The sequence below is a fragment of the Astatotilapia calliptera genome, chromosome 7 (genome assembly GCF_900246225.1).
Source record: "Astatotilapia calliptera chromosome 7, fAstCal1.2, whole genome shotgun sequence".
NCBI lineage: Eukaryota > Metazoa > Chordata > Actinopteri > Cichliformes > Cichlidae > Astatotilapia > Astatotilapia calliptera.
This window is the reverse complement of record NC_039308.1, coordinates 40956026-40980948: the sequence shown is the minus strand read 5'-3', so window position 1 is coordinate 40980948 and position 24923 is coordinate 40956026. Positions and strand designations below refer to the sequence as shown.

Below are 24923 nucleotides of genomic sequence, written 5' to 3'. Positions count from 1 at the left end.
AATATTAATGTGGTAACCATGATCTCATAACATTAGACATCCTAGCTTCAAGCATTTGGTAAAAGTGGGAAACACACTGAGTTCAGGTCATGGAGTGGTGTCATGGAATTCAGGATAAGAATCTTCAGGAAAGACTGAGGCCAAATTTGAACAGTCTTTAGCCCTGCATGAAAAATCTAAGCCCCTTCATTCAGTTAAAATGTGTAAGAGTACTCTGGACCTCAGTGTGGGGCAAAGGTTCATATTCAAATCGGGCAACTCTAAGCACATACCCAAGATAACAAAGGAATAGCTTCAGGATGGCACAGATTTGGACAGACTCAGAACCCGATTTAAAATCTCTGGAGAGATCTGAAAATCTATCCAACCTTATGGGAGAAACTGGCCATAGTCAAAAAGACTTGAACCTTGTAATTGCTGCCAAAAGTACTTAAACTATTGAGCAAAGGCTGTGAATACTCACGTAATAAATGTGCAAGAATTACAAGCAAACCTTTTTCATGCTGTCATCATTGTGTATAAAATGTTGAACTGAAAAATGAATTTACTCCATTTTTGAAATAAGGGTGTAAAAGTCACAAAATGTGGAACAAGTGAAATGCTGTGAATACTTACTGGATACACTGTAATTAAAAAAAAAAAAATCACCTTTTATTTTGAAAAGTCATCAAAAGTTTACCCAGGCAGCACAGGAAATGGCAAGAAAATGCAGTTGGTATTTTATTCAGTTTTTAACTTTATTTACACAATAAATAGAAATGTAAAGAAATAAAGCAACAACAGACAGAATCAGAATCCTCTGATCAGAATTTTATCTGAATCTTTCCCACAGGTGGTGCAGATGGTGTCAGATCATTCAGATGAGGGTTTCACAACAGTCGTGTGACAGACCTGATAGCAGGTCTTAGTCTGTCCATCGTCGTCCTCTGCTTGATATGCCATCAAACATAAATCAAGCCATGGGTGCTGACCTGAGGACGAACAGGCAGACATGACAAAGCATCCAGCAACACAAACCTGCGGCTGACATTAAGCCTGCTGCTGCTTCTGGTTTTGCAAAGCTGCAGGAAGTTTTTTTTGTATATTGTTATATATAGATATATATATTGTTCACATACTGTTTTGTGCAATGTTTTGTTTCCCCAAATCTCTACCACAGAGCTGTAAAGTTAGACATATTAAAAAGCCAAATTAATGCCTTTGAAGCTTTCAGTATGTCATGTCTGATTCTATGTTTTGGTCCAGTTCATTACACAATTTAGATCTAAAGTTATTATGTTTCCGTAACTAAAACTGAAGAATTATTCTAATGATTTGACCATGCACACTGTATGAAAGATGGACATGAGTCATGTCACATTTTTATGAGTGTTTTCCAATTTCCATCTTTCTGTTTTCAAACTGGACTTCCAAAAAGCATGAAAGAAGCAACTGCAATGAAAAACACAGAAGCTTTTTTTTCTGACGTCAGAGATCCAGGTAGCTGAGAGGCACTGGAGATTTCTATACAGCCAGACCTTTTTTTTAATATGACCAGAGGAGCTGGGACCTATTGGCCTTTTTAAAAAAAAACATGCAGGTTTAAGGCACACATCCTCAACTTTTCTGACCAAGAAGCTATGTCAATTTTTTATGTACTGTGTATGGGTTTGACAGACATACCCACATTGCCACCTGGTGGACAGAGAGAGTCCATGATTTGGCAGATGCTGTTCTGAGCTTCCTGATTGGCTGAAGCATCCTCTGCAGACACACCAAAGAATGATTCCTGGTGAAAAAAGAGAGTAAAACTCACAACTAGCATTTACATCTACAAAGCTCACAGACATTATAAACAAAAGTTACTTTCAGTTATCCTCTTATTTATATCTTGCTGTAAGAAGCAAATTAATGTTTCTACTTTACCCACATTCTTGGTTAGACAAGAGCTTTTAAAAATTCAGAATTTGATTTGTTGACATCCAAAACACCAAAATATATGAATTTTGGACCTGACTTCTTTAGGGCAAAAAACTCAATCAGCGCAAAATTTTACAAGACAACAGTGAAATATATAATAAATCCAGATGTTCTCCCTTTGTCTAATCCCATCTGACACCAAACAACAGGAATGTGAAACTCACAGCGTGTCTCCACATGAAGACATCCAGCGTGTCGGTGGCATCCTGCAGCTCCAGTTTCATTAGCAGGATGAACTGCAGCGGCTGAATGCCGAGAGCTGCAGGCCAAATAAGCAGAAACATCGCCTGATTTATTTCAGAAGTTCAAATTGACCTGGATAGAGATCAACCAGGAATTTCTACAACTCAGTGAGGAAACTTAAGTGAGAAAAAGACACAAACACAGGAATAGTGCGGTTTCTAATATAATAACTTTTGAATCTGTTCTTGATGCATTCAAGGTCAACACCTAATTAAAGTTATGATATCCTAAAAAACAGGGCTGCACCCTAATGTCAATTTTAAAAAAATTATTATTGAGACCAAAAAATGCATAAGAAATTTCCCAAAGATGCCATTTTTAAATGTCTTGTTTTGTCTAACCAACACTCTAAACACAAAGATACTCAAATGTGCCAATGTCCACAGAGGAAAAAGTGCAGCCTGAGAAGTCTTAGCTGACATTTGACAATCGACGAGTTTGTTTTGCCACAATAGTCACATTAATGTCTCCACATTATTCACTTCGTTCTTTGTTGCGCTGCTTGGAACTTGGAAGTTGAAATATGATTTTGGCTTCAGTTATGAAAAAGTTGTAAAAAAAACACAAGATAGTCGGGAGAAAAAATGATTACTTTTTCATATTCGTTTTTACTACAAAGCCCGCTTTCATCTCACGTTTTAAAATAAAGCCCTTCCCACAAAAACCAAACCCACAGGTCCCTACGAACATGAAGCATTGGCAATTTTGTGTTATCTGTTTGTTTTAATTGCTTTCAGCTCTTCTCCACCACCAGTATTTACTCCAACAGTCTGATGATTCAAACAAATCTCTGTCTCACCTTCAGCGATAATTTTCTCATCTATCATCTCAACTCCTTCCCAACTCTGCTCCCTCACTGCAGCCTTGGAACACCGCTTACAGCTGGAACACACACACACACACACACACACACACACACACACACACACACACACACACACACACACACACACACACACACACACACACACACACACACTACAATGACGACATGTTCAAGAACTAACACGACTGTTTGAATCAGAATTTGAAGGTCAAAAAACATTTTTATATAAAAGCTTCTGAACTGCCAATCTGTTTAAGGACAGTAACTTATGAATAAGAAAAATGACAAGGCAACAACAGCAGACACACAAAACCAAACATACTGTCTCACTGTGGAAATTCATCTTGTGGTGACATAATGGATTAATAAAAGCATCATCTGTTCTGTATTTTTGTTATGAATGAGTTACTCCTAAGAATTCTCTTAAAATATTTAATTATATAAAAATAAAGAGATAAAAATGACAGAAAATAACAGCCTGTGACAGCCTCTCAATATCCATTATTTAAGTGGGCGGGGTCAAGAAAATTCAAACACACTCTTTAAAATGACTACGCTGGCTTGTATTTGAGTCATTATAAAGGGTGTGTTTTATTTATTTGTTATTTGTCTTCGTTACAATCTTTAAATTGCATGTGCGTATAACCATTTAATATATAAATTTGAAAAACATTTAAAGTATAAATAATAATCAGTGGCTGTCAATATTGATGGAATTGTTATGACTGATCAAGCTCCTGCTTAGCTCTACCAGCGCTCTATCAGTGTGTGAGATTTATCTCTGACCCGTAATATCTTTTCCTGCCTCTGAACAGAAAAGGTGCAGATAGGTCGAACAGAGACAGGTGACCTCCTGATGCCCTTACGGGGATGATGTTCTGGTAGCTGGCCATGAGCTGGCACATTTCCTCCAGTGTTGAACCTGTAAGATACCAAGATATCGGAGTTTTTGTGGATTTGATGATGGAAGGATTCCTAGACCAGTCTTGATATTTCTTTTGATATGTTTTTAGCTTTTATGCTTTCTAATAATTGCGGATTGTTACCCATGAGCAAGATGACATCCTTGGTTTTGCCCTCAAACATAAGCTGAGTGAGCAGGTAAACAGTTAGAGCTCGGTTTGAGGGACCTGGGGCGTGTCTTGGGAGGCTGACCTGTCCAGAGAGCACCCATGGTGGGGGACTGCAGGGTCCACAGTCCTTTGATGCCTCAGAGAAGATACTTTCCAACAGCTCATCATCTGGGACATCCTGCCTGAGATCATCATCATTTTAAACTTATATATCAACACCATCTGAGATCAAATCAAAATCTACTAGTGCTGTCAGCGATAATCTTGTTAAAATGATGAATGAACGCCATAACTGCATTAACGCGGAAAATCTCTGATAACGAGTTACCGCGGATCGCCCTTGCGTGGGGCTGGACGGCGTCAAAGCGTTAGCGCGGTTAGCTCATTAATGCGTTAGCGCCATCCAGCGGGGCGATCTGCGGTAACTCGTTAACGGAGATTTGCAGTTATGGCATTAATGTCATTTTAATGAGATTAACACTGACAGCACTAAAATCTACACATTACCACATGAAGCAACAACACAGCGTATGTGCCTACATTGATTTACACTTGCTGCAGTAAAGCTTGAGTGCCTCATGCAGTCTGTGGGGTTCATAGGCCTTCAGCTGGGCCCTGACATGGTGAACTCGACCCAGGCCACTCCGCTTAACTTCAGATAGTGTCACCTTCTGCATGTCATGGCCACAGCTTCTCTCTGAACACAAACACCAACCCACAGAGGAAAAATGTTCATCATTAAACACTTGGTAGTAAATAGTAAATAGAATGGATAACAATTATTAAAATGGTAAATAAATATAAAACCACATTAGAAATTATACACAGATGTCATTTTTAAAATAAATTAAGGATTTACTTTAAAAAAAGTCGTTTTTATTTAGACAGGATTGGTCCTAATTTACTGCTTTATATTCATTATAATACATTACCTGCACTTCCAAATCAAACCAATTAGCAATTACCAATGCAGTGCCGAATTTCATACCTGTACTGCAATCCAGTGTTTCACCATCTACAACACAGAACAAATCGAAGCATCAAAGACGGAACGAAACACAAGAAGGCAAATAAATAAGCATTAAGTTGGACAGGCTTAAATTTAGCACACAACAGCAAGCTCGCTATCCTGAATTAAACATCTCCTTGGTACTGTACAACAGTTTGTAAAGCAATATCTGAAGAACTACATAGAAGTAAATTCAACACTACAGTTTTAGTTATAAATTTCTTTAGCTGTTCAGTACAGATAAAAGGTAAACACTATACAAGCATTACACAAACAGAAGCTTTCAAAGGACAAAAGTAAATTAATTTGGGTTTTAAAACTAAACTAACTGTACTTTATAAAAAAAAACTATACCACTGTTACTATGTCATGAATTCAATTATTATTCCTATTTTCCTGTAATGTTTCGAAGTCTGTTAAGGTAAAACATGAAGTTCAAATACAGCATATTTGTTTTTCGCAATCACAATAAAAACAAAACTATGATATCTTCCATCTTTTTTAACAAAGGTATAAACAAAATTGTGGATTTGGAATTTACAGTTTTTGGAATGTTATACACATAATATTACTGCATGAGCGATTATATAAGTGTCCTGTAAAATCAGACTTGTTTGAAATCTATTTAAGTTTAATCAGTAGGAGCAGCAGTGACCATAGTTAGTACGGAAGTGCGACATCTAGAGCTCATTCGTACCAAGAGACTCTGGTGGAGTTTTCCAGACCTCCAAGAGATCTGAGTCATTGAGTTCAGAGAGTGCTTCTTCATCATTTTCTTGGAAAGCTTCAATAACTCTATAGACAGAAATAAAAAGAAAAGAAATGTATTTAGTGATGCAATCAAAAACAAAGATGACAAAAAAATACTACACACTTAGCAAATAAAACCAGGAACATGAATCAAATACTACAATAAAATTATAGTTTACAGACAAAAACAAGAGCATCCATAATACAGGGTTGATTCTTAACCAAGATCAAGTCTTGGTGGCGATAATACTCCGTTATGGACAGCTGTGTACACCATGGAGTAGGCTTCCCTAAAACGTTTTTTTCAAGACACTTTTTCTCAAAAAAAGTGTCTAAAGTAGATCTTACTTACTCAACTGGTATAGTTACTAGTAAAACAGTGTGGGAGCACAGTTGTGTGTTACTGATAAATGCATTTTTCTTTATATTGTCCAGTGCTGCTGTGACAAAAGGACCCCACTCACACAGACTTGTAATGCACGTAAATGTTTGTTTACAAAAGCTTTACAATTTCAGTTCATACAGCTTGCAAGCTGTCTCTTCAATTCAATTCAATTCAATTTTATTTATATAGCGCCAAATCACAACAAAAGTCGCCTCAAGGCGCTTCATAGATACAGAGAAAAACCCAACAATCATATGACCCCCTATGAGCAAGCACTTTGGCGACAGTGGGAAGGAAAAACTCCCTTTTAACAGGAAGAAACCTCCGGCAGAACCAGGCTCAGGGAGGGGCGGCCATCTGCTGCGACCGGTTGGGGTGAGAGAAGGAAGACAGGATAAAGACATGCTGTGGAAGAGAGACAGAGGTTAATAACAGATATGATTCAATGCAGAGAGGTCTATTAATACATAGTGAGTGAGAAAGGTGACTGGAAAGGAAAAACTCAATGCATCATGGGAATCCCCCGGCAGCCTACATCTATTGCAGCATAACAAAGGGAGGATTCAGGGTCACCTGGTCCAGCCCTAACTATATGCTTTAGAAAAAAGGAAAGTTTTAAGCCTAATCTTAAAAGTAGAGATAGTGTCTGTCTCCCGAATCCAAACTGGAAGCTGGTTCCACAGAAGAGGGGCCTGAAAACTGAAGGCTCTCCCTCCCATTCTACTTTTAAATACTCTAGGAACAACAAGTAGGCCTGCAGAGCGAGAGCGGAGCGCTCTAATAGGGTGATATGGTACTACAAGGTCATTAAGACAAGGTCTTCGCTCCCCACGCCATGTCCCGGCAAACTACCCAAACAGTCACAATAAGATGATGGAGGTCAGTTTTAGTCAGTCATCACCTGACACCACACCCTGAACCCACTGCTCCACCCCTCTGCTGCAGCCGAGGAACAAACCACATTTTTCTCTCATCTCTCACCGTACCTCTTCAGCTCCTGCACGTCAGGGCTGTTATCAGGAAGAATCCCGATCCCTCTGCCATATGACGTCCCTCCGTGCAGATGAAAAGCCAGGTGATCTACCTGTAATTGGCTTCTGGTAAGACCAGGCACTGTACTGGATCCTGCAATTGCTCGCAGGTTGTAGATCCTCAGGAAGACTCCAGGCTGATGGGACCCCCCCCCCCCAAAAAAATAGTCAGAAAAGACAAAACTTTTTAGTATTGAAATGCTATAAAAACAAAAAAACAAACAAACACCAAACAAAACATGTTTTCAACTAGTAACCTGCAAGAGAGATGAAGACATCAGCACAAAAATGCCAAGTCAATTGTGAAGTTTGTTGTAAATGTATTGTGGCTTCAGTGTTTCACAAAAACATTTGGCAAGACAAAAGACAAACAACAGATGATGTAACTATTTTCAGTCTGAGCAACAACAAACATTCTCCCACTCTCTCACTGGTGCCATGCAAGTCACCATCTGTAACAACTCGGGGTTCGGTGCGACTTCAGTGACGCCGACATGTGGAACATTAATCACAGGAAGAAAATAGTTATAGAGCCTCGTCTAACTCTGAGAGCTGTCGTCCCAGCAGCGTAACAACACCTGGATGCTTTGTGTTGTTTTTGAAAAACTTCAACGTCCTTCAAAACTTTAATACCGTGTACACAAGGAATGTTAATAATATGAATACAAAGTGCACACATGTCAGTGTTCATATAGTCGAATCCTGCATACATCCCAAATGTAATAATCTGGGTCAGATAATAGATTCAAACTGAGGACCTTATTGCCTTGAGGCATCAGTGCTAACCACAGCACGACCATAATGCCCTATCCTGAAATTCTTCCACATTTTTTTCCAGATTGGTGAATCTGTGGCCATTTTACTTCTGAAAAAGCACTTTTCTGTCTTTCTAAGACACTGTTGTTTATATCCAAACGTGTTTATTGACCCGTTGTCAATTAAGCTACTTAGCTGCAAAATGTTCCTCCAGCTATATTTTTTTTAATACCAGTTACTTATCAGCAGATGGCAATGTTGCACCAAACCTACAGTCAGTGGTGGTGACAGTGATTCAGAGACTGGTCGTTGGATTTGGGGGGTTTGTCATTTTGTTTTTTCTCCTCTCTCAGCTGTGATGATCCTGTAGCCAAAAGCAATCAAAAAACACTTCAGTAATCAAGTGTCCGAGCGACTCACTGACGCTTTGAGAGCTAGACACATACATATGGCCAAAGGCTAATTAAAGTCCTGAATCCTTGACACCAACACAAAGATCTGGTTATGGCTTGGACCCAGTTGTTCTTAGACATGTGAGTGTGACAACTAATCACTACGAAGTTGTTCTAAGCTTTGATTAAGAATTTAAGAATTGCAATGAGAACGGCTTCTTCTGGGATGACAACATATATGGATGTCTTACAATCTTTCTTTAATGTTTTCATTCTATTTTAATTCTCCTTATTATATTATCCCTCTGTTCAGCACTTTGGCTGACACTTGATGTCTTTTAAATGTGCTATATAAATAAAGATGACTTGAGTTGACTTGACAATGCAAAGCATTGCAATGTGCAGGATAATGCACCAGCTACCGCAGGCACTGTAGCCACAGGGCTATGAAGATAATGTAAACCTAATTCATTACACTGTAAATAAAAATTTAGTAACAATTAATCAATACTAATGACGAATAAGCAAAAATTCCCCGAAGACCTATGATGTAAACAAACAGGAAGTAAAAGCAAGAAACATTTAGGAAAATGTGTAGGAAAGTATAGAACAACAAAAAACAAGATGATACAAATATGAAAGATATGAAAGCCACAGACTACGAAAATGAATGGCTAAACAGACAATTATGACAATGGGTGGGAGTAGGAAACTTGTACTTAAGATCATCTTTAAAAAATGCAGCCAATGCATTTTTTAAAATAAACAACAGGAGATGTGTCACTCCTGTAACATCTGTAACACCCAGCAGTCGCCTCGTTGTTCTGACACACACAACAAATCTATTGACTACACTACACACCAACTACACTGAAAAAAAGGCCATGTTGGATTTACTTGATTTAGGGCTGCTCGATTATGGCAAAAATGATAATCACGATTATTTTCACTGAAATTGAGATCTCGATTATTTGACGATATTTATTTAACCCTTTAAGACCTACCATAGAACCAAGTCCGCCAGAGCTTATATTTTTTTTTTTACATGCTGTAGTGCCATTTGTGGGAGCATTTCAAGTTGCTATACAACTGTTATAGCCCATCCATCCATCCATTCACTTCCGCTTATCCTTTTCAGGGTCGCGGGGGGCGCTGGAGCCTATCCCAGCTGTCATAGGGCGAAAGGCGGGGTACACCCTGGACAGGTCGCCAGTCTGTCGCAGGGCTAACACACAGGGACAGACAACCATTCACACTCACATTCACTCGCACATTCACACCTAGTGGCAATTTGGATTATCCAATTAACCTATCCCCACAAGCTGCATGTCTTTGGACGGTGGGAGGAAGCCGGAGTACCCGGAGAGAACCCACACAAACACGGGGAGAACATGCAAACTCCACACAGAAAGACCCCGGCCTGATGTTGGAATTGAACTCAGGACCTTCTTGCTGTGAGGCAACAGTGCTAACCACCGTGCCACCGTGCTGCCCGTGCTGTTATAGCCCATATTTTAATAATATGTATGCATTAAGTCCATAGTAACTACATTAATTGCAAAAAAGTGCAATAAACTACAAAAAAAATTGAAAATCGTTTTTGGTTTTTTTACATATATTTCTATTTGGAGAAATTTAAGAGGTTTATCCCTCAAAACTTTAAATACAAAAAAGTTGCAAAAAATAGTTTACAACAACAGGAAACTTATTTTGAGTGTCTTCATAGTTTTATTTTGGAGATACACCAATTTTTATATACTGCAGGAAAAACAAAAAACAATCCTATGATGCAAATTTGCAAAGAAAACAACAGGTGCATCAAAATAAACTATTTTAAGCAGCACAATTCAAGTTCTAAGCATCACAGAAACTATTCAGAAAAGTATAGAGTCAAACATGACTTATAAAAACACCAGTATAGGCTTTTAAGGAGTACAAGTAAAAAACTACATTTTCCGCGAAAATGACGTCACTTCCGGTTTCGGGCAGGAAATGGCGGACATGCGATAGTTCGTGTTGTTTCATATGCAAAAAAAATTATTGCGCTAGCTTACGCGGTTCCGGTTCTACAGGGATTTAAAAATAGTTACGCAAAACGGAGCGTGCTGCTCTGACCGGCTTTAAAGGGTTAACAATAACAATGTATTGAATAATGACTTTAAAAAATAATATAAAATAGTGTGCAAATACTGATAACAGTGCAAATGTTTGCAATATAAGAAGTAAATGAAAAATATAAACATCTATGTTTAGTGAACTTTGCAGTGTTGCTCTGTGGTGCAGCTACGACACCGTAGCAAAGTTTACACACTATGTCTACTTGATGTCTGACTCTGCGAACGCATAATGTTTCCACACCACTGAAGTTTTTTTTTACCTCTCTTTTCAACCAGCGGCAGTCACTCTCCTCTCCAAACAACTTCTGCTTAGCTTTCCGAGCTTCCCTCGGGTCCTCTTAATTTGTTGTGACGCGTGTTCGAAATGCAGAGAGGTGCGCTCAATTTGCCACACGGAGCAGCGCGAGAGTAAAGCACGAGGGAGGGGCTAATAATCGGCTCAGTCATTTTTAATGATCGTTGAAAGCCCAGATCGTAATCGTGATTAAAATTCGATTAATTGAACAGCCCTAACCTGATTCAGTAGTGGACATTGGCTGCACACAAATTGTTTGCTTTGGCAGAAACTTAAACAACTGAGTTAAATCAGCACAACCTTTTCATATTCAGTAAACCTGTACATTTTGTGTTCATAAAACGCGATTGAAACATGTTCAGATGGAGTAAGTTGAGCTCTTGGAATGTTTTAATCCTTCACAATTTTGTCATTTTATTTCAACACTATTCAATAACTTTTACACCAATACTACTTGGTCACTTAAATACTACATGTTGTCTTCATTTTACATAATGTTCAACAAAGTCTAGATCCTGGTTACCATAAAAATTGAATGGGTCTACAACAACTACCATCCTCCTATCTTTATCCTGGTTGCAGGGGGGCTGGGAAATAACCCTGAAGTGATAGGTTACGAGGCAGGGTACACCCTGAACAGCTCACCAGTCTATCACATAGAAACAAACAACCATTTACACTTACATTCACGGGTCATTTAGAATCACCAGTTAACTGCATGACTTTTAACTGTGGGAGGAAACCAGAATACCCAGAGAGATACCACTGCAAACTAGCCAGAATGTGGATTTGAACCCAGGACCTTCTTACTGTGAAGCAACAGCACTAACCACCATGCCAACAATGTAGGAAATTCAGGAAAGCTATGATTTCCTGTATTTGATGCAGAATTTTTTTGTTTTTGTCCTTGACAGGTTAAGGGCGACCGTGGCTCAGGGGGTTGGGAATCGCATCTGCAACCGGAAGGTCGCCGGTTCGATCCCCGGGCTCTCTGTCCTGGTCGTTGTGTCCTTGGGCAAGACACTTTACCCTACCGCCTACTGGTGTTGGCCAGAGGGGCCGATGGCGCGATATGGCAGCCTCGCTTCTGTCAGTCTGCCCCAGGGCAGCTGTGGCTACAACCGTAGCTGCCTCCACCAGTGTATGAATGTGAGAGTGAATGAATAGTGGTATTGTAAAGCGCTTTGGGTGCCTTGAAAAGCGCTATATAAATCCAATCCATTATTATTATAATCCACAACAAAAAGCAATAGCATGCACGTAGTGTGTGTGTGTGTAGTTGTCTGCCTCTTATAACGCCAGTGATTTTCCTGCAGTTTGAAATCTTGTGCGATCTTGTGAATTTCATGAGTTCAGCAACTCTCACTAGATTGTATCATGTCATCTCAACAAGAACAAATTAAGTTGTTGAATTTCGTACAGATCCTTCATGACTTAATTACGTTCATAGAAACATGAAATTATTGTGTTCAAATTACAAGTTAGACTTTTTTAATGTAACAACCACCCAATTTACTTTTTCAGTATACCAAAAAAAGTAGAGGTGGCTGCTTGACTTGACTGAGATGGATGCCTTCCTGAAACCCCGATCCAAAGAGCGCGAGTCTGAAACCCGTGCAGTGTCGCAGGATTTAACATTGATATATTATTGACTTACTTCACTTGAACATGATATGAACAATTTAATCTAGCCTCTTTGCATATCATGTAGTTTCTACACTATATAGTTAAACTTAACTTTAAAGCATGAGGCAATTGTGTTAAATACACACAAGATGCTTGCGTAAATCCAAGAGCTGGCCAATCCCTTTTTTTCAGTGTACACAAGACAACACACTAACTTTAGACTCCAAACACGTTAAACGTCGCAAATCTCTCACATCTCAAAACACTCCTAAAACTTCCTAAACAACTAAATGCCATGTTGCCATATCACTTTTTGATTGGTCGACATGGTAAATATTTCCACCAATAGGAAAAGGTGGGGTTTTTTTTGGTTTTGTTTTTGCTCACAGGCCGAGAGTGCTTTCGAGCAGTTTCCTTATAAAATGCCGTTTTAAACGTTTCTTTCTGCAGTAAATATAAACAATAATAGTATTCAGAAAAAAACAAACATTGCAATACTTTTTATCATAACTCTGGTTTTACGTGGCCTATCAACACAATTCAAAAACTGGTATAAAGTCCACACTTTTTCCGTCGATGTTGCATTAACTGGCATTAACTGGCATTAACTGGCATTAACTCAGCCAGTTAATGCGAGACAAATCTAACTGCTCATTAAAGATTTCTGGTTTGATCAGAAAATAAAATATTGGTCCATACACCTGAAAGTCCCAAAAACATCTTGTGAATTCTGTCTACGGATGTATCTCTGTATTTCCGTGGTGCTGATGCTGTGCTGAGCGGAAAGCTCCTGAAGCATTTGAAGTGTCGGAAAGTGGAAAGCTAACAACTTCCCTCTCACCAGTAGGCCAAGTTATTTTTAGCCAATTACAAGTTGAATCTGGTACTTGGGGTTGTTAGTTAAGATACCGTCATTAAGAAGAGGCACAACTAATGTGTCTATGCGAAATAATTTGCGATGTGCGCTGCTGGCGCGGCCAATTATTTTTTAATGCACCTTCTCAGATTAATTCACTGCGTGTCGTGCCCAGGGCTGGACTGGGACTAAAAAAATTGTCCCGGGAATTTGACTTGAGATCGGCCCACCAGGTATTATAGGAAAAACCATAAAGCCTTTAAATGAAAAAAAAAAACACTGTTGTGACAGTGATGTACAGTCTTGTTGGTATATGTATGATTTCTACACATTTTACATCAGATAAAAACTTTGGTTGTAAGCTTCAGATAATTATTTAATAACAGCCAGACATTTTAAATGAGAATAAGAAAGAAAAGTATTTCTTTTTGCCCCCCTTTCCCCGTTAATGCCCTACCTGGCCCCCTGGCAAAACTTTGCTAATAAACAAGAGAGAAAAGCTGATCAGCTGATCATTGATCAGTTTCATGATTGAAGTAGCAACAGGAGAGAGAGGGGAGAGAATGAGAGAAGAAGAGGCAGCTGTGCAGTGTAACGTTAGAATAACTCCAGCTTTGTGTCTTTTTCATTGTAGCTGAAGTACGGGACAAACTGTGTTCCTTTTCAGCTCAACACGAAACGCGTAATATTTTCTCTGAATGCGGGACGATTCAGTCTTTTTACGGGACGGTTGGCAACTCTACTGACTAACCTTATGAATAAAATAAAGTTCACTATCAGTAACATCATAGCACCCAGCCAGATATAAACTCCATCATGCTAGCTAGTACGCAGTACGAGTTATTGTAACTGACTGTAAAAAGTCAGCACAACGAAAATAAACTCCACCTAAACTTGGTTCATATCTGACCCAGATAGACTGCAGGTAGGGCTGCACGATTTTGCATAAAATGAGAATCACGATTTTTTGGCTTAGAATTGAGATCACGATTCTCTCACGATTTTCTTTTCCAGTATAAATATTTATTGCACTTATTAACTGCACATCAACTTCGTAACAGTTGAGACTGAACATAAAAACAACAAATGTCTCACATTTTGTTGTTGCCGCAAAATGTCCTGCTTGAAATTCCGTCTCCACCGTTGCTCGACACTGCGTGTATAGAGCAGGTAGTGCAACAATAGAAAAATAGTTGCTGGACGGCACTGTGTAGCGTTTGTCTAGGGTGTTGATCATTTTCCTAAATCCCTCGTGATCCCTAGTGATCACTCCTGGCTGGAGTGCTGCATGGCTAATATTTCGTAATATTTGTTAATGAGCAATTCAGGGCTATGCAGAACAAAGTGAGCATCAGGCTCCTTGATAAATCCTCCACTTGATGGTGACTTGTGCAGTTACCTTGAAGTTGGCCTCTAGTGTTGTTCTTCACATCCCCAATTAATTTCTTGTATAGCCCTATGCATTCCAGGATCCACATGTGAGGCATTGAGTCATAAGCCTTTTTGCAATCAATCCAGGCAGTGCACAGATTGGTCAGTATGGTCTTAGAGTCTCGATTGACTGCTCTGTCTACCAGTATCTGGTGTGTCTAACAATTCCTTTCTGGGCCCCTCATGTAATGAATCATGTGCCTGTTCATTTCAGCCACTATGACGCCAGGACTGGCTGGATGGGATGGTTTCTTCTGGGGATCATAACTGTCTGGCTTTCAGTTAGTCATTCCAGTTGCATTTCATCCATTAGCTGGTTCATATGTGCTGCCAGGCATTCATCAAGTGCAGTTAGCTTATTTAACCAATAGATGTCTTTACCAACTGTCACTGCTGTCTTCCTCTGTGTCATGTGGGAATCTCTAAGCTCCTGCATTCATGCACAACAAACAAAAATAATACCACAGCACACCATGTGCCAGCAGCCTTGAGCAAAGAAGTCAGATAGATGTAAATAAACCTTTTTTCGATAACTCTCCCTTTACCATATATCAATCTCCTTTTATCACATGACCACGTACAATGCTTACGTGCCATTTTAATTTCACCTACTAATTAAAAGATGTCAAAAAATATATCCTAACCTTTGCAGTAACCATTATTACCTAAATTTACTTCAACCACTCTACAAGGTCAGGAGCACTTCCTAAGAGCATAGAAAAACACTATGTTTAAATAAAAACTACTATTAAGATCATATAACTGTGTTAAGAGAATTTTTATTTTAGTTAAATCATTAAAGTATAATCAAGTAGAAACAAGTATGCCTTATAATCAAGTGTTTATATATTTTCACACGGTAAAGCTTACTGTTGAAAAGAACACAATGTATTCCTTGCTTAAGTGTGTGAGATGTTTGACAAAGACAGGATATATACATGCATTCTTTACTTCAGTGTCTGCGATGTCAGATAAGCATGAATACTGCTGTGTCGTTGTTTTTCAGTTTGTGTGCAGAAGTTAGATAGCTAAGACAATGCCTGAGCTCTCCCCTCTTCAGTTGAAAGAGGAAGTACTATGTAACCCATTTTGCCTTATAAATAAAGCGAGTAAACGGTGCTCGGTGTGTTAGTCTGCTCAGAGACTCTCACCCGTGCGCACGTCTTTGAAACTCTGAGTCGGTCTGCCAGTGTCTCATTTCTCTCTTACTGTGCTTTTACAAATGTCAACCCCTTGACATTTAATTGGTCCTTCGTAGCCGGAGAACTGACTGTTATTTTTAACGTCTAGTTTTCCACAGACGGTCTCCATCGGATCCTGACGTCGTGACGCCTGCGCTGGAAGAAATCTGATCAGTAAAACGAAAAACCCGGACACGTGAATTCGATCTCCGGTCAGCGTTCGGCCTTCACGGCTCCAGGACCCGATGAGCACCGATCTTAAAACGCAGCGCCACAGTAGAGGTGAATATGACACGCATTCCACCAAGCGCTAAAATACGTTGATATTGAGATTTTCCTTTAAGTAGTGTGTAAACCTAGGTACGCCGACAGATCTCAGTGTCCATGCGGGACTAGGAAGACGACAGGCAAGAGCGAAATTCTAGAAAAATCGCTATTAAAAGTTCCGGTCGCTCTGGGAGTGGCTGTAACGGAACAGGTTTCCGGTCACTCAAGAAGAGTGGCTGAAGGTGAAGGTGTTACACAAATAAATAGGCCTACGGAAAATCTCAATAAAAATCATAGAAACGCGCTTTGTTTGTGAGGAGTGAGTTGTTTTTACGACCCAATACGCGGTCGAACCACTTCTCAAACTGTTTTCCTGTGTACACTCACGTATTGGTAAAGGTGGAAAAAAGGGTTGTGCTTCATCACGTAAAATCGATAACCGCTCTCTCAATTAGTGAGAGAGTAGAAGGCTGTTATCGAAAACCCATTCTCACTTTTTCATGCCAAAGGTGTCACAGTTCTGACGTAATTAGTTCAAAATGGGTAACTCTAAAACTAAAGTAAAATTAACAGCAGACGAAGAGTGGTTAGAAAAAACTGTTCAAATGCAGGAATAGTCAGTGCAAAAAGGTGGAGAAATCCACATAAAATATATTGTCCAGCTTGGCAAGGCAAATGCACCCCTGATTCAATAAATGCTTTAAAAACCGCTTTGCAAAAAGAGTTATATGTGGAAAAAAGTCAAAAGCCAAACCAGCAGTTGTAATATATGTGAAAGGTGTGCCGTTAAAAATGTTTTGAGACACAGGAGCTTGTAGAACTGTCTTAACTGTAGAAGTCCCAAATGTAACATTCTCAAAAAACACTATAATTGTGAAATCAGCCTCAGGACATGTGACAAAACAGCATCTAACCGATCCCCTTTTTATGTCACATAGAGATAGTGGCCGTGGCTGCAAAAATCAGTGCATTTATGACCCATCATGCCCAGATTGTATGAAATAAATAAAAGGAAATCATTCATATGAAGACCTTTTCTATAAAAAAGAGAGATGCATAAGGTAGATTAAGGCTGTGTCATTGTTCAGCCAAGGAAAGTGTGTGAAAAGATAAATGTTTCCATCCTGGAGGGTGAGTGAGACTGCAGCTCACTCACGGTCCCTGATGGATACAAAATAAAATATAATAATCTGAAGGTTGGATCTGAGATGAGGCAAACAGAAGACCAGTCTAAAAGTAGGCACAAACCTGTTAAGAGAAAAAAGCAAATCTTGTACAGATTGGATGAACTATAAATTATCTGTTTGCCGAGTAAGATGATCCTAACTATTAAATTGGCTCAGTAATAATATAGTGATATACACTAATAAAATATTGTAATACACTATTGTTATTATATAGAGAGAAAAAGATGATAATAATTAATAAAAATATAATATTAATATTGACAAGAAGTATCTTAGCCAGTATGATGTGAGATGGACAATTGTTATGAAGAAGTCTGCATCAAGCTTAAAGGTTTGCTCAAACTCAGTATAATGACATATGAGATGAAGAAAATAAAAGCAATATCTAAACCAATTAGGTGCATAGAGGCACTTAACCTGCTTGAAAACCTGTCATTTATCCTAGATAAATATTACTGAGATACAGAGCACATCTATAATAACAACTAATAAGCCAAACCCTGTAGATAATAACTAAACCTACAGGATTATGAAGCTGAATTAAATGTGTGGACACCGCTAAGTTGATAAGCATGTTACACATTTTCTTTTATTTTTATTGGTTCTTTTTTTTAGAGCAGAGGCTGCATGCTGTTAAAAGCGAACACATACAGCTGTCTGTGAGCTCAGTTTCCCCTCACACTTCTGCTTTGTTTCTGGCAGCATTTTTCTTTGTCTCTTTGTATCCTGACTCATGTACGTTTTTGTTTTGTTTGATTATTTTGTTAGTTTGGAAACAAATTTGTGCCAATACTTGTGGATTATGGTGACACATAGTGATTAGACATATGATTTACAAATGCCCAGTTTTAGAACTGTGAGCTATGAACAATGCAAAGTTTAGGAAATAATATATATACAAAACAAAAAACTTCAAAGTTTGAAATATGTAAGATGTGTGAATTCTTTGAAAAACTAGAAGGTATCTAAAATTGCCTCAAGTGAAAATGAAATTCTCTAATGACACTCTGATAGTTAGGTCAGCATAAGGGCCAGAAGGCCTGTGAAACCACAATATCCTTTGAGTGCAGAAGCAAAGGAAAGAATTAGGCCAGTAATTGCAGACATGCAGAAAGCAGGTATTCTCGTGAAAACTAATAAAGCCACGTGTAATACACCAATTCTTCCAGTAAAAAAGACCTAGCAGTAAAAAAGACAAAGTACAATGGACTCCAGAAGCAGAAAAAGCTTTCGTTGATTTGAAAATAGCACTGCAGACATGTACCGTCTTAGCATTACCAGACTATGGAAAACCTTTCGTTCTCCATGTTGATGGTGCAGGAGGGTATATGAAAGCAGTCTTAACTCAAGCTTTTGGAGAAAAACAACGTCCATTAGCTTTCTACTCATGCAAACTTGACTCTGTAGCTGCTGGATTACCTACCTGTGTTCAGGCATGCGCAGCAGCAGCAGAGGCAGTTAAAAAAGGTGCAGACATTGTTCTAGGACATAAATTGATCATCAAAGTCCCACATGCAGTGACCTCTATTTTGCTCCAAGCGAACCTCTCTTTCCTCACGCATGCAAGACAACTTTCTTATGTGGGGATTCTACTTACACAATCACACATAAAAATAGAGAAGTGTGGCCAGCTAAACCCAAGTACACTTTTGCCGATTTCTCTGGACGGAGAACAACACTGTTGCATTGAAAAATTAGAGGAAGATACAAAACCTCGCACTGATATATACAGCTCCCCCCAGAGCAGTTTCAGTAATGTTTTTGTGGACGGCTCAGTGTCAAAAGACATTCACGGTAGAAATTGTGTGGGTTATGCGGTCACAACTGTTGATAAAGTGATAGAAGCAAAAGCTCTCAGCTCCTCAAACTCTGCTCAAAGCGCAGAACTAACCACAGTCATCAGAGCATGTACTTTGTATAAGGGTCAAAGTGTTAATGTTTACACAGACAGTCAATATGTCTATTCAGCAGTTCATCATTTCGCTAAAATATGGCATAACAGAGGAATGACAACTTCCTCAGGCAACACAGTTCAACATGCAAACCTTCTAAAAAAGCTATTAGAAGTAATAACGTTGCCAAAAGAATTAGCACTATGCAAATGTGCAGCTCATCAAAAGGATGACACAGAAATTACGAGAGGAAATAACTTTGCTGACAAAGCAGCAAAAGCAGCTGCAGAAAAACAAATTGATGTTTTAACAACAGAAACCATAGATCTAATACCTTTAGAAATACTAGCAGATGCACAGAAAACAGCATCGCTGAGTGAACAAAAATCTTGGGTGAAAGATGGAGCAGAATTAAAAGACAACCTCATGATGTGTAATGGCAAACCAGTGCTTCCAAAATCTTTGCATAGAACTGCTGCTTTAGTGACACATGGGAAAACTCATGTGTCATCAGGAGGGATGATTAATATTCTTAATAAACAATTCTATACAAAAAATTTTGAAAGTTCAGCACAAGAGTTTATCAGAACATGTATGATTTGCCAAAGACACAACGCACAGGGAAATCTACGTCCAAAGCGAGGGCATTTCCCTATACCACCGCATCCATTTCACACTGTCCACATGGATTTCATAGAATTAAATGAATCACAATCCTCCAAATATGCACTTGTGATAATTGATGTATTTTCCAAGTGGCCAGAAATATACCCAGTGAAAAAAGCAGATGCAATATCAGTAGCAAAATGTCTATGTAATCATTTTATTCCAACGTACGGTATTCCATCTCTGATAAGATCAGACAATGGCACACATTTTGTAAATGAAGTAATAAGTAAAGTTTCTGAAGCTTTAGGCTTCAGCATAAAACATCACTGTTCTTATCATCCACAAAGTGCAGGATTAGTCGAGAGAACTAACGGCACAATTAAACAAAGGTTGAGGAAATGTATGGAAGAGACTAAAAAACCTTGGCCTGAATGTCTAAGCTTGGTTAAATTATGGATGAGAATAACTCAAGGAACAGGTGGTCTAACGCCATTTGAAATCGTACATGGCAGACATTTTCCACTCCCCATAATGAGTGAGCCAATTAATAAATCTATTGCAGAAACAACAATGGCAGAATGGATGACAAAACTATTTGAGAATAAAGAAGTGAGATTAAGCAATCAACTGCCGAGTGACTTTTCTTCAGTTTCTTGCAGGTTGAACCCCGGTGATTGGATTCTGATTAAAAGTCCTCCAGCGGAAAAACTGGAGTGCTCCAAAGTGGGAAGGTCCCTTCCAGGTGCTACTTACCACACCCACAGCGTGTAAGATAGCCGAACGAGTTTCGTGGATTCATCAATCCCACGTGAAGAAAGTGTTTGCACCACAATAAGACGCCGGTTCCCCTGACTCTTACGTGAACCCCTGCTGGAGGACAGGGCTGAACGGGTTTCCCGCCCTGTGCTTCCTCGGCAGTGCTACTCACGTGGGAGCTCGGGTGTGCCTGGTCGCACTGAAGATCAGACTGACCTATCCCACCGAAGAGCAGAACCAATAATAACACCAGGGACGCCTGAATAAAATCTCAACAAGATGACTGAGGAAAACAACCTGATAAATCCAGAAGAAGAACCAGCTTCAGAATCAATGCTAGCACCAGTTCCAGCCCCAAAGCTGTTGTGCTTGGGCGCTTGTGACATCAAACGAAAACTACTCATGTGCTACATATTCTGTCTAATGGCTATCCTCCTGATGACGACACTCTTTTGGTTGATGCCCAGTGGAACCCACAAGACAGTACCAATTATTCTCCGACCTAAGAGGTGGACCCACGACAACTCGCACCTGAAGGAGATAGACAAAGAACACAACCACCCGTGGCTGAACAATGCATGGTACCGGTATGTCCATGACAGAGTGCACAGAGAAGACAATGCCACAAACTGCTATGTCTGCTCACATATGCCCACGACAGCACTCCATGCCACAGTGTATGGAAAACCCCCAACCAAGGCTGAAGCACTCTGCATATATGACAAAGCCATTACCGGGACCTGCTCAACACCAGGAAAACCTGTGATGGTGATAGGTGGATCCATAAAGGACCAAAACAGCAACACATGCCACAACACTACACAATATATAGTCCCACAGAGTGTAAAGTCTCTAATCTACAACACCCAGTGTGCTTTAACTTCACAGGAGCAACCGGACAAACAGGTACGCCCCAGGGTCTGAAGAAATTAGGACAAAACCGAAACTGCTCCATGATCCTGGCGGCACCAGATTGGGATGGCATCGGCTCATCAACAGGTACATACTGGGTACAGGGCGCAGCTTGGGCTTGTGGCCTGAAAGTCTATTTCATGCTGCCACCAAACAGCACCGGACTCTGTGCCCCTGTTCTGGTATCTGACCACACCTTTAAGATGTCAGTGAACAGCAACACCAGAGCTAAACGTAACACAGGCCTCAAGCCCCATGATCCATATCTTGGTTCTGATGTACCAGATGACTTCAAACTCTGGACCAAGAGCCAGAAGGTAATACACGCTTTGTTTCCATGGATAGGAGTAGGGAAACACGCACTACAGATAGAAACCCTGGACTATCGTTTTGGATTATTTTTAAATGCTTCAACCCGCATTAATCAAGGACAGAATGAAGAAATTGATGCAATTCGCATCACTGTCATGCAGCACCGAGTGGCTTTAGACATCATTCTCGCAGAGAAAGGTGGTCTCTGCGTATTGTTTAACACTACATGTTGTACCTACATACCTGATAACATCCATTCATTAAACATGACAAATGCTTTGAATGTTTTGAAACAACTGAGAGACGCTCAGCAGCAGGACTACGTTACCGATACTCAAGGTTGGTGGGACTGGCTGCTGAGCGGCTCTTGGAAATCTCTACTGATTAAAGGCCTGTTGGCCCTTTTCAGTGTGATGTTACTATTTTGCCTTTTCATTGCTTGTATTATCCCATGTCTGAGAAGCATAATGATAAACATGTTCAAGCGTATGTTAGGAAACCATGTCTTGGCTCAGTCAGTTATGGAGGATCCCTATCGTCAGTATGATATGCTGAGTGTGGGAGAGAGAGAAGAAAATCTCTATGACAATCTTGACAAGCTTGTTGTTTAATTATTCCACTGAATGACGTGCAAGTTGAAAATGTGACTAACAAGTGACTATGCATTGAGTAAAACATGTGAAATATATTAACATCAGGAGGGAATGTTAAGAGAATTTTTATTTTAGTTAAATCATTAAAGTATAATCAAGTAGAAACAAGTATGCCTTATAATCAAGTGTTTATATATTTTCACACGGTAAAGCTTACTGTTGAAAAGAACACAATGTATTCCTTGCTTAAGTGTGTGAGATGTTTGACAAAGACAGGATATATACATGCATTCTTTACTTCAGTGTCTGCGATGTCAGATAAGCATGAATACTGCTGTGTCGTTGTTTTTCAGTTTGTGTGCAGAAGTTAGATAGCTAAGACAATGCCTGAGCTCTCCCCTCTTCAGTTGAAAGAGGAAGTACTATGTAACCCATTTTGCCTTATAAATAAAGCGAGTAAACGGTGCTCGGTGTGTTAGTCTGCTCAGAGACTCTCACCCGTGCGCACGTCTTTGAAACTCTGAGTCGGTCTGCCAGTGTCTCATTTCTCTCTTACTGTGCTTTTACAAATGTCAACCCCTTGACAAACTGCCACTGGGGGAGAAGGCAGCCAGTGAGACCACATACAGAGTATTTTTGATTGCAGAGTCTCAGTTTTGTTTGGTCTCCAAAGACCTGAATATTTAGCAGCGTGAGATAGAAGAAACAACTCTAAGTACTCTGAAGATGGCAGTGTTTTCTTATTGCTACATGACAGTTTAAAAGAATTTACCACAGTTAGTGTTTGGAAAAAGGTGTAGCGAGAAACGAGAGGGTGACTAAAGCTGGAAGAGTGAGGGAAATCACCAGAGGACAGAAGGAAGGACAAATAACGGCAGTGTCATGCAGTGTCGACTCAGATGTGGCCCACTCGAGCTTGTTGTTTGTATGCACACATTAAATCCTGTGCAGCAGCCCAGAGACCCCAGGTATGATTATAATGAGCAGCTGAGAAAAACAGCACTATGTTTAGACAAGAACCTAACTCATCTGGTCAGAAGACTAAGGTCGCAGTGCGTACAAAAGGTGCTGAAGCTATTCTCTCACGTCAACAAATGCATGCTTTCATTTACATTTATCATTTTTCAGTAAACCATTTTTTGCATTCTTTGGAGGATAACTAATCTCAGAAGGATAATTTGGCATGTAGACATGATATAAGAAAAGCTTCTTTTAGCTATTCCTTTATACACAAGGGGTCACCGGACGGGAAAGGAAGCTCCTCACCTCCTGGATGTGAGCATTTGCCTTTGTTTCATACGATTGAACCTTTGATCTGCCATCTGACCAGACCATTACCTTTTCCCTTCATCCTTATTGTTTTTGTTGTAGCCTAGTCCTTTGTGGTCACTGAACGTCCTGAGTTTTACGTCAAATCATGTGGCTTTGGCTGATTGCGCACCTCTCAATTTTGTAACCTGGTGCATTGTGCTGAAGACAAAAGTGTAAGATCATGTTGGTTTTTACCACCACTTTAATGATATTCCAGTACAGAAACTGATTAACTGAAGTGTGTTAAAAAAAAAAAAAACCTTCAAAAAGTAGTAAATAATGTCACATCTAAAGAAAAAAAACTGAGAAATAATGTATCTGTCTGTAAAAGATTTCCCATACTTTTGGTGAGTTTCAAGGCAAAAAAGCATTGCTGACTAAACAGAACACAAAGATCCATTTCACACTTACCAAAAAAAATAACTTGATCATCCTCAAGACTTGAAAAAAATACTGTGTTGACTGATGAGACAAACTTTTATCAAGGCATAAAACTAACACAGAATTTCATAAAAAGAAAATCATGCAAAAAGTAAAACATGATGGTGGTTGTAGTGTGATAGTCTGTGGCTGCTTTGCTGATTCAAGACCTGGATGACTTGCTGTAATTGATGGAAACATAACTTCTGCTTTTTACCATACAAAATGCTGCAAAAAACAAAACCTCCAGCCATTGTTTGTGCATCAAATCTAAAATGCACTTGGGATATTCAGAAAGACAGCAAACTGAAATTAAAAAAAAAAAAAAGAAGCTAAAGAAAATTAAGGTTCTGGAGTGGCCTAGTTAAAATCAAGACTTAAATCTGATTAAGATGCTTTGGCCTGACCTTAAACAGGCCATTCATACTCAAAACATCTCCAATGTGATTGAATTAAAACAATTCTGCAAAGAAGGGGTAACATTTATGTATGTGGGGCCAAATGGGGCTTTCATGGGATATAGAACTCAATGCACTGGTCCAGAGCTCAGAGAGTGATCGGCCTCTGACAGAAAAATAGTACCCTGCTGCTTCCCCTGCAAACAAATCATTTTCCTTTAAAAGAGGCCAAAGAAACAGAGTGGAGAAGCCTCTGGCATCCTCTTTGAGTCTGTACGAAAACTAAACACTCCACTGTCTGCTCACCACCCGACAGCCAAGACGCCACTGCCGCCG

At 39.5% G+C, this 24923-nt stretch overlaps 1 protein-coding gene across 5 annotated transcripts in view; it reads right to left on the bottom strand.

The window, feature by feature from the left end:
- Positions 1 to 629: 629 nt before the first annotated feature.
- The window catches only part of pot1 (protection of telomeres 1 homolog), a 64966-nt gene continuing 40672 nt past the window's right edge, over positions 630 to 24923 (bottom strand). For 2 of the 5 annotated variants that reach the window (XM_026174765.1, XM_026174766.1), the window contains exons 11-20: positions 7232 to 7413; positions 5808 to 5905; positions 5090 to 5116; positions 4642 to 4798; positions 4075 to 4283; positions 3815 to 3950; positions 3002 to 3084; positions 2124 to 2218; positions 1663 to 1768; positions 630 to 971 (exon numbers count right to left, since the gene is read on the bottom strand). In XM_026174765.1, the coding sequence (XP_026030550.1) occupies positions 853 to 971; positions 1663 to 1768; positions 2124 to 2218; positions 3002 to 3084; positions 3815 to 3950; positions 4075 to 4283; positions 4642 to 4798; positions 5090 to 5116; positions 5808 to 5905; positions 7232 to 7413 (1212 nt within the window). In that variant the 3' untranslated portion in view covers positions 630 to 852. The remainder of the gene's footprint in view (positions 972 to 1662; positions 1769 to 2123; positions 2219 to 3001; positions 3085 to 3814; positions 3951 to 4074; positions 4284 to 4641; positions 4799 to 5089; positions 5117 to 5807; positions 5906 to 7231; positions 7414 to 24923) is intronic. The other 3 variants (XM_026174767.1, XM_026174768.1, XM_026174769.1) reach the window with 3 other exon arrangements.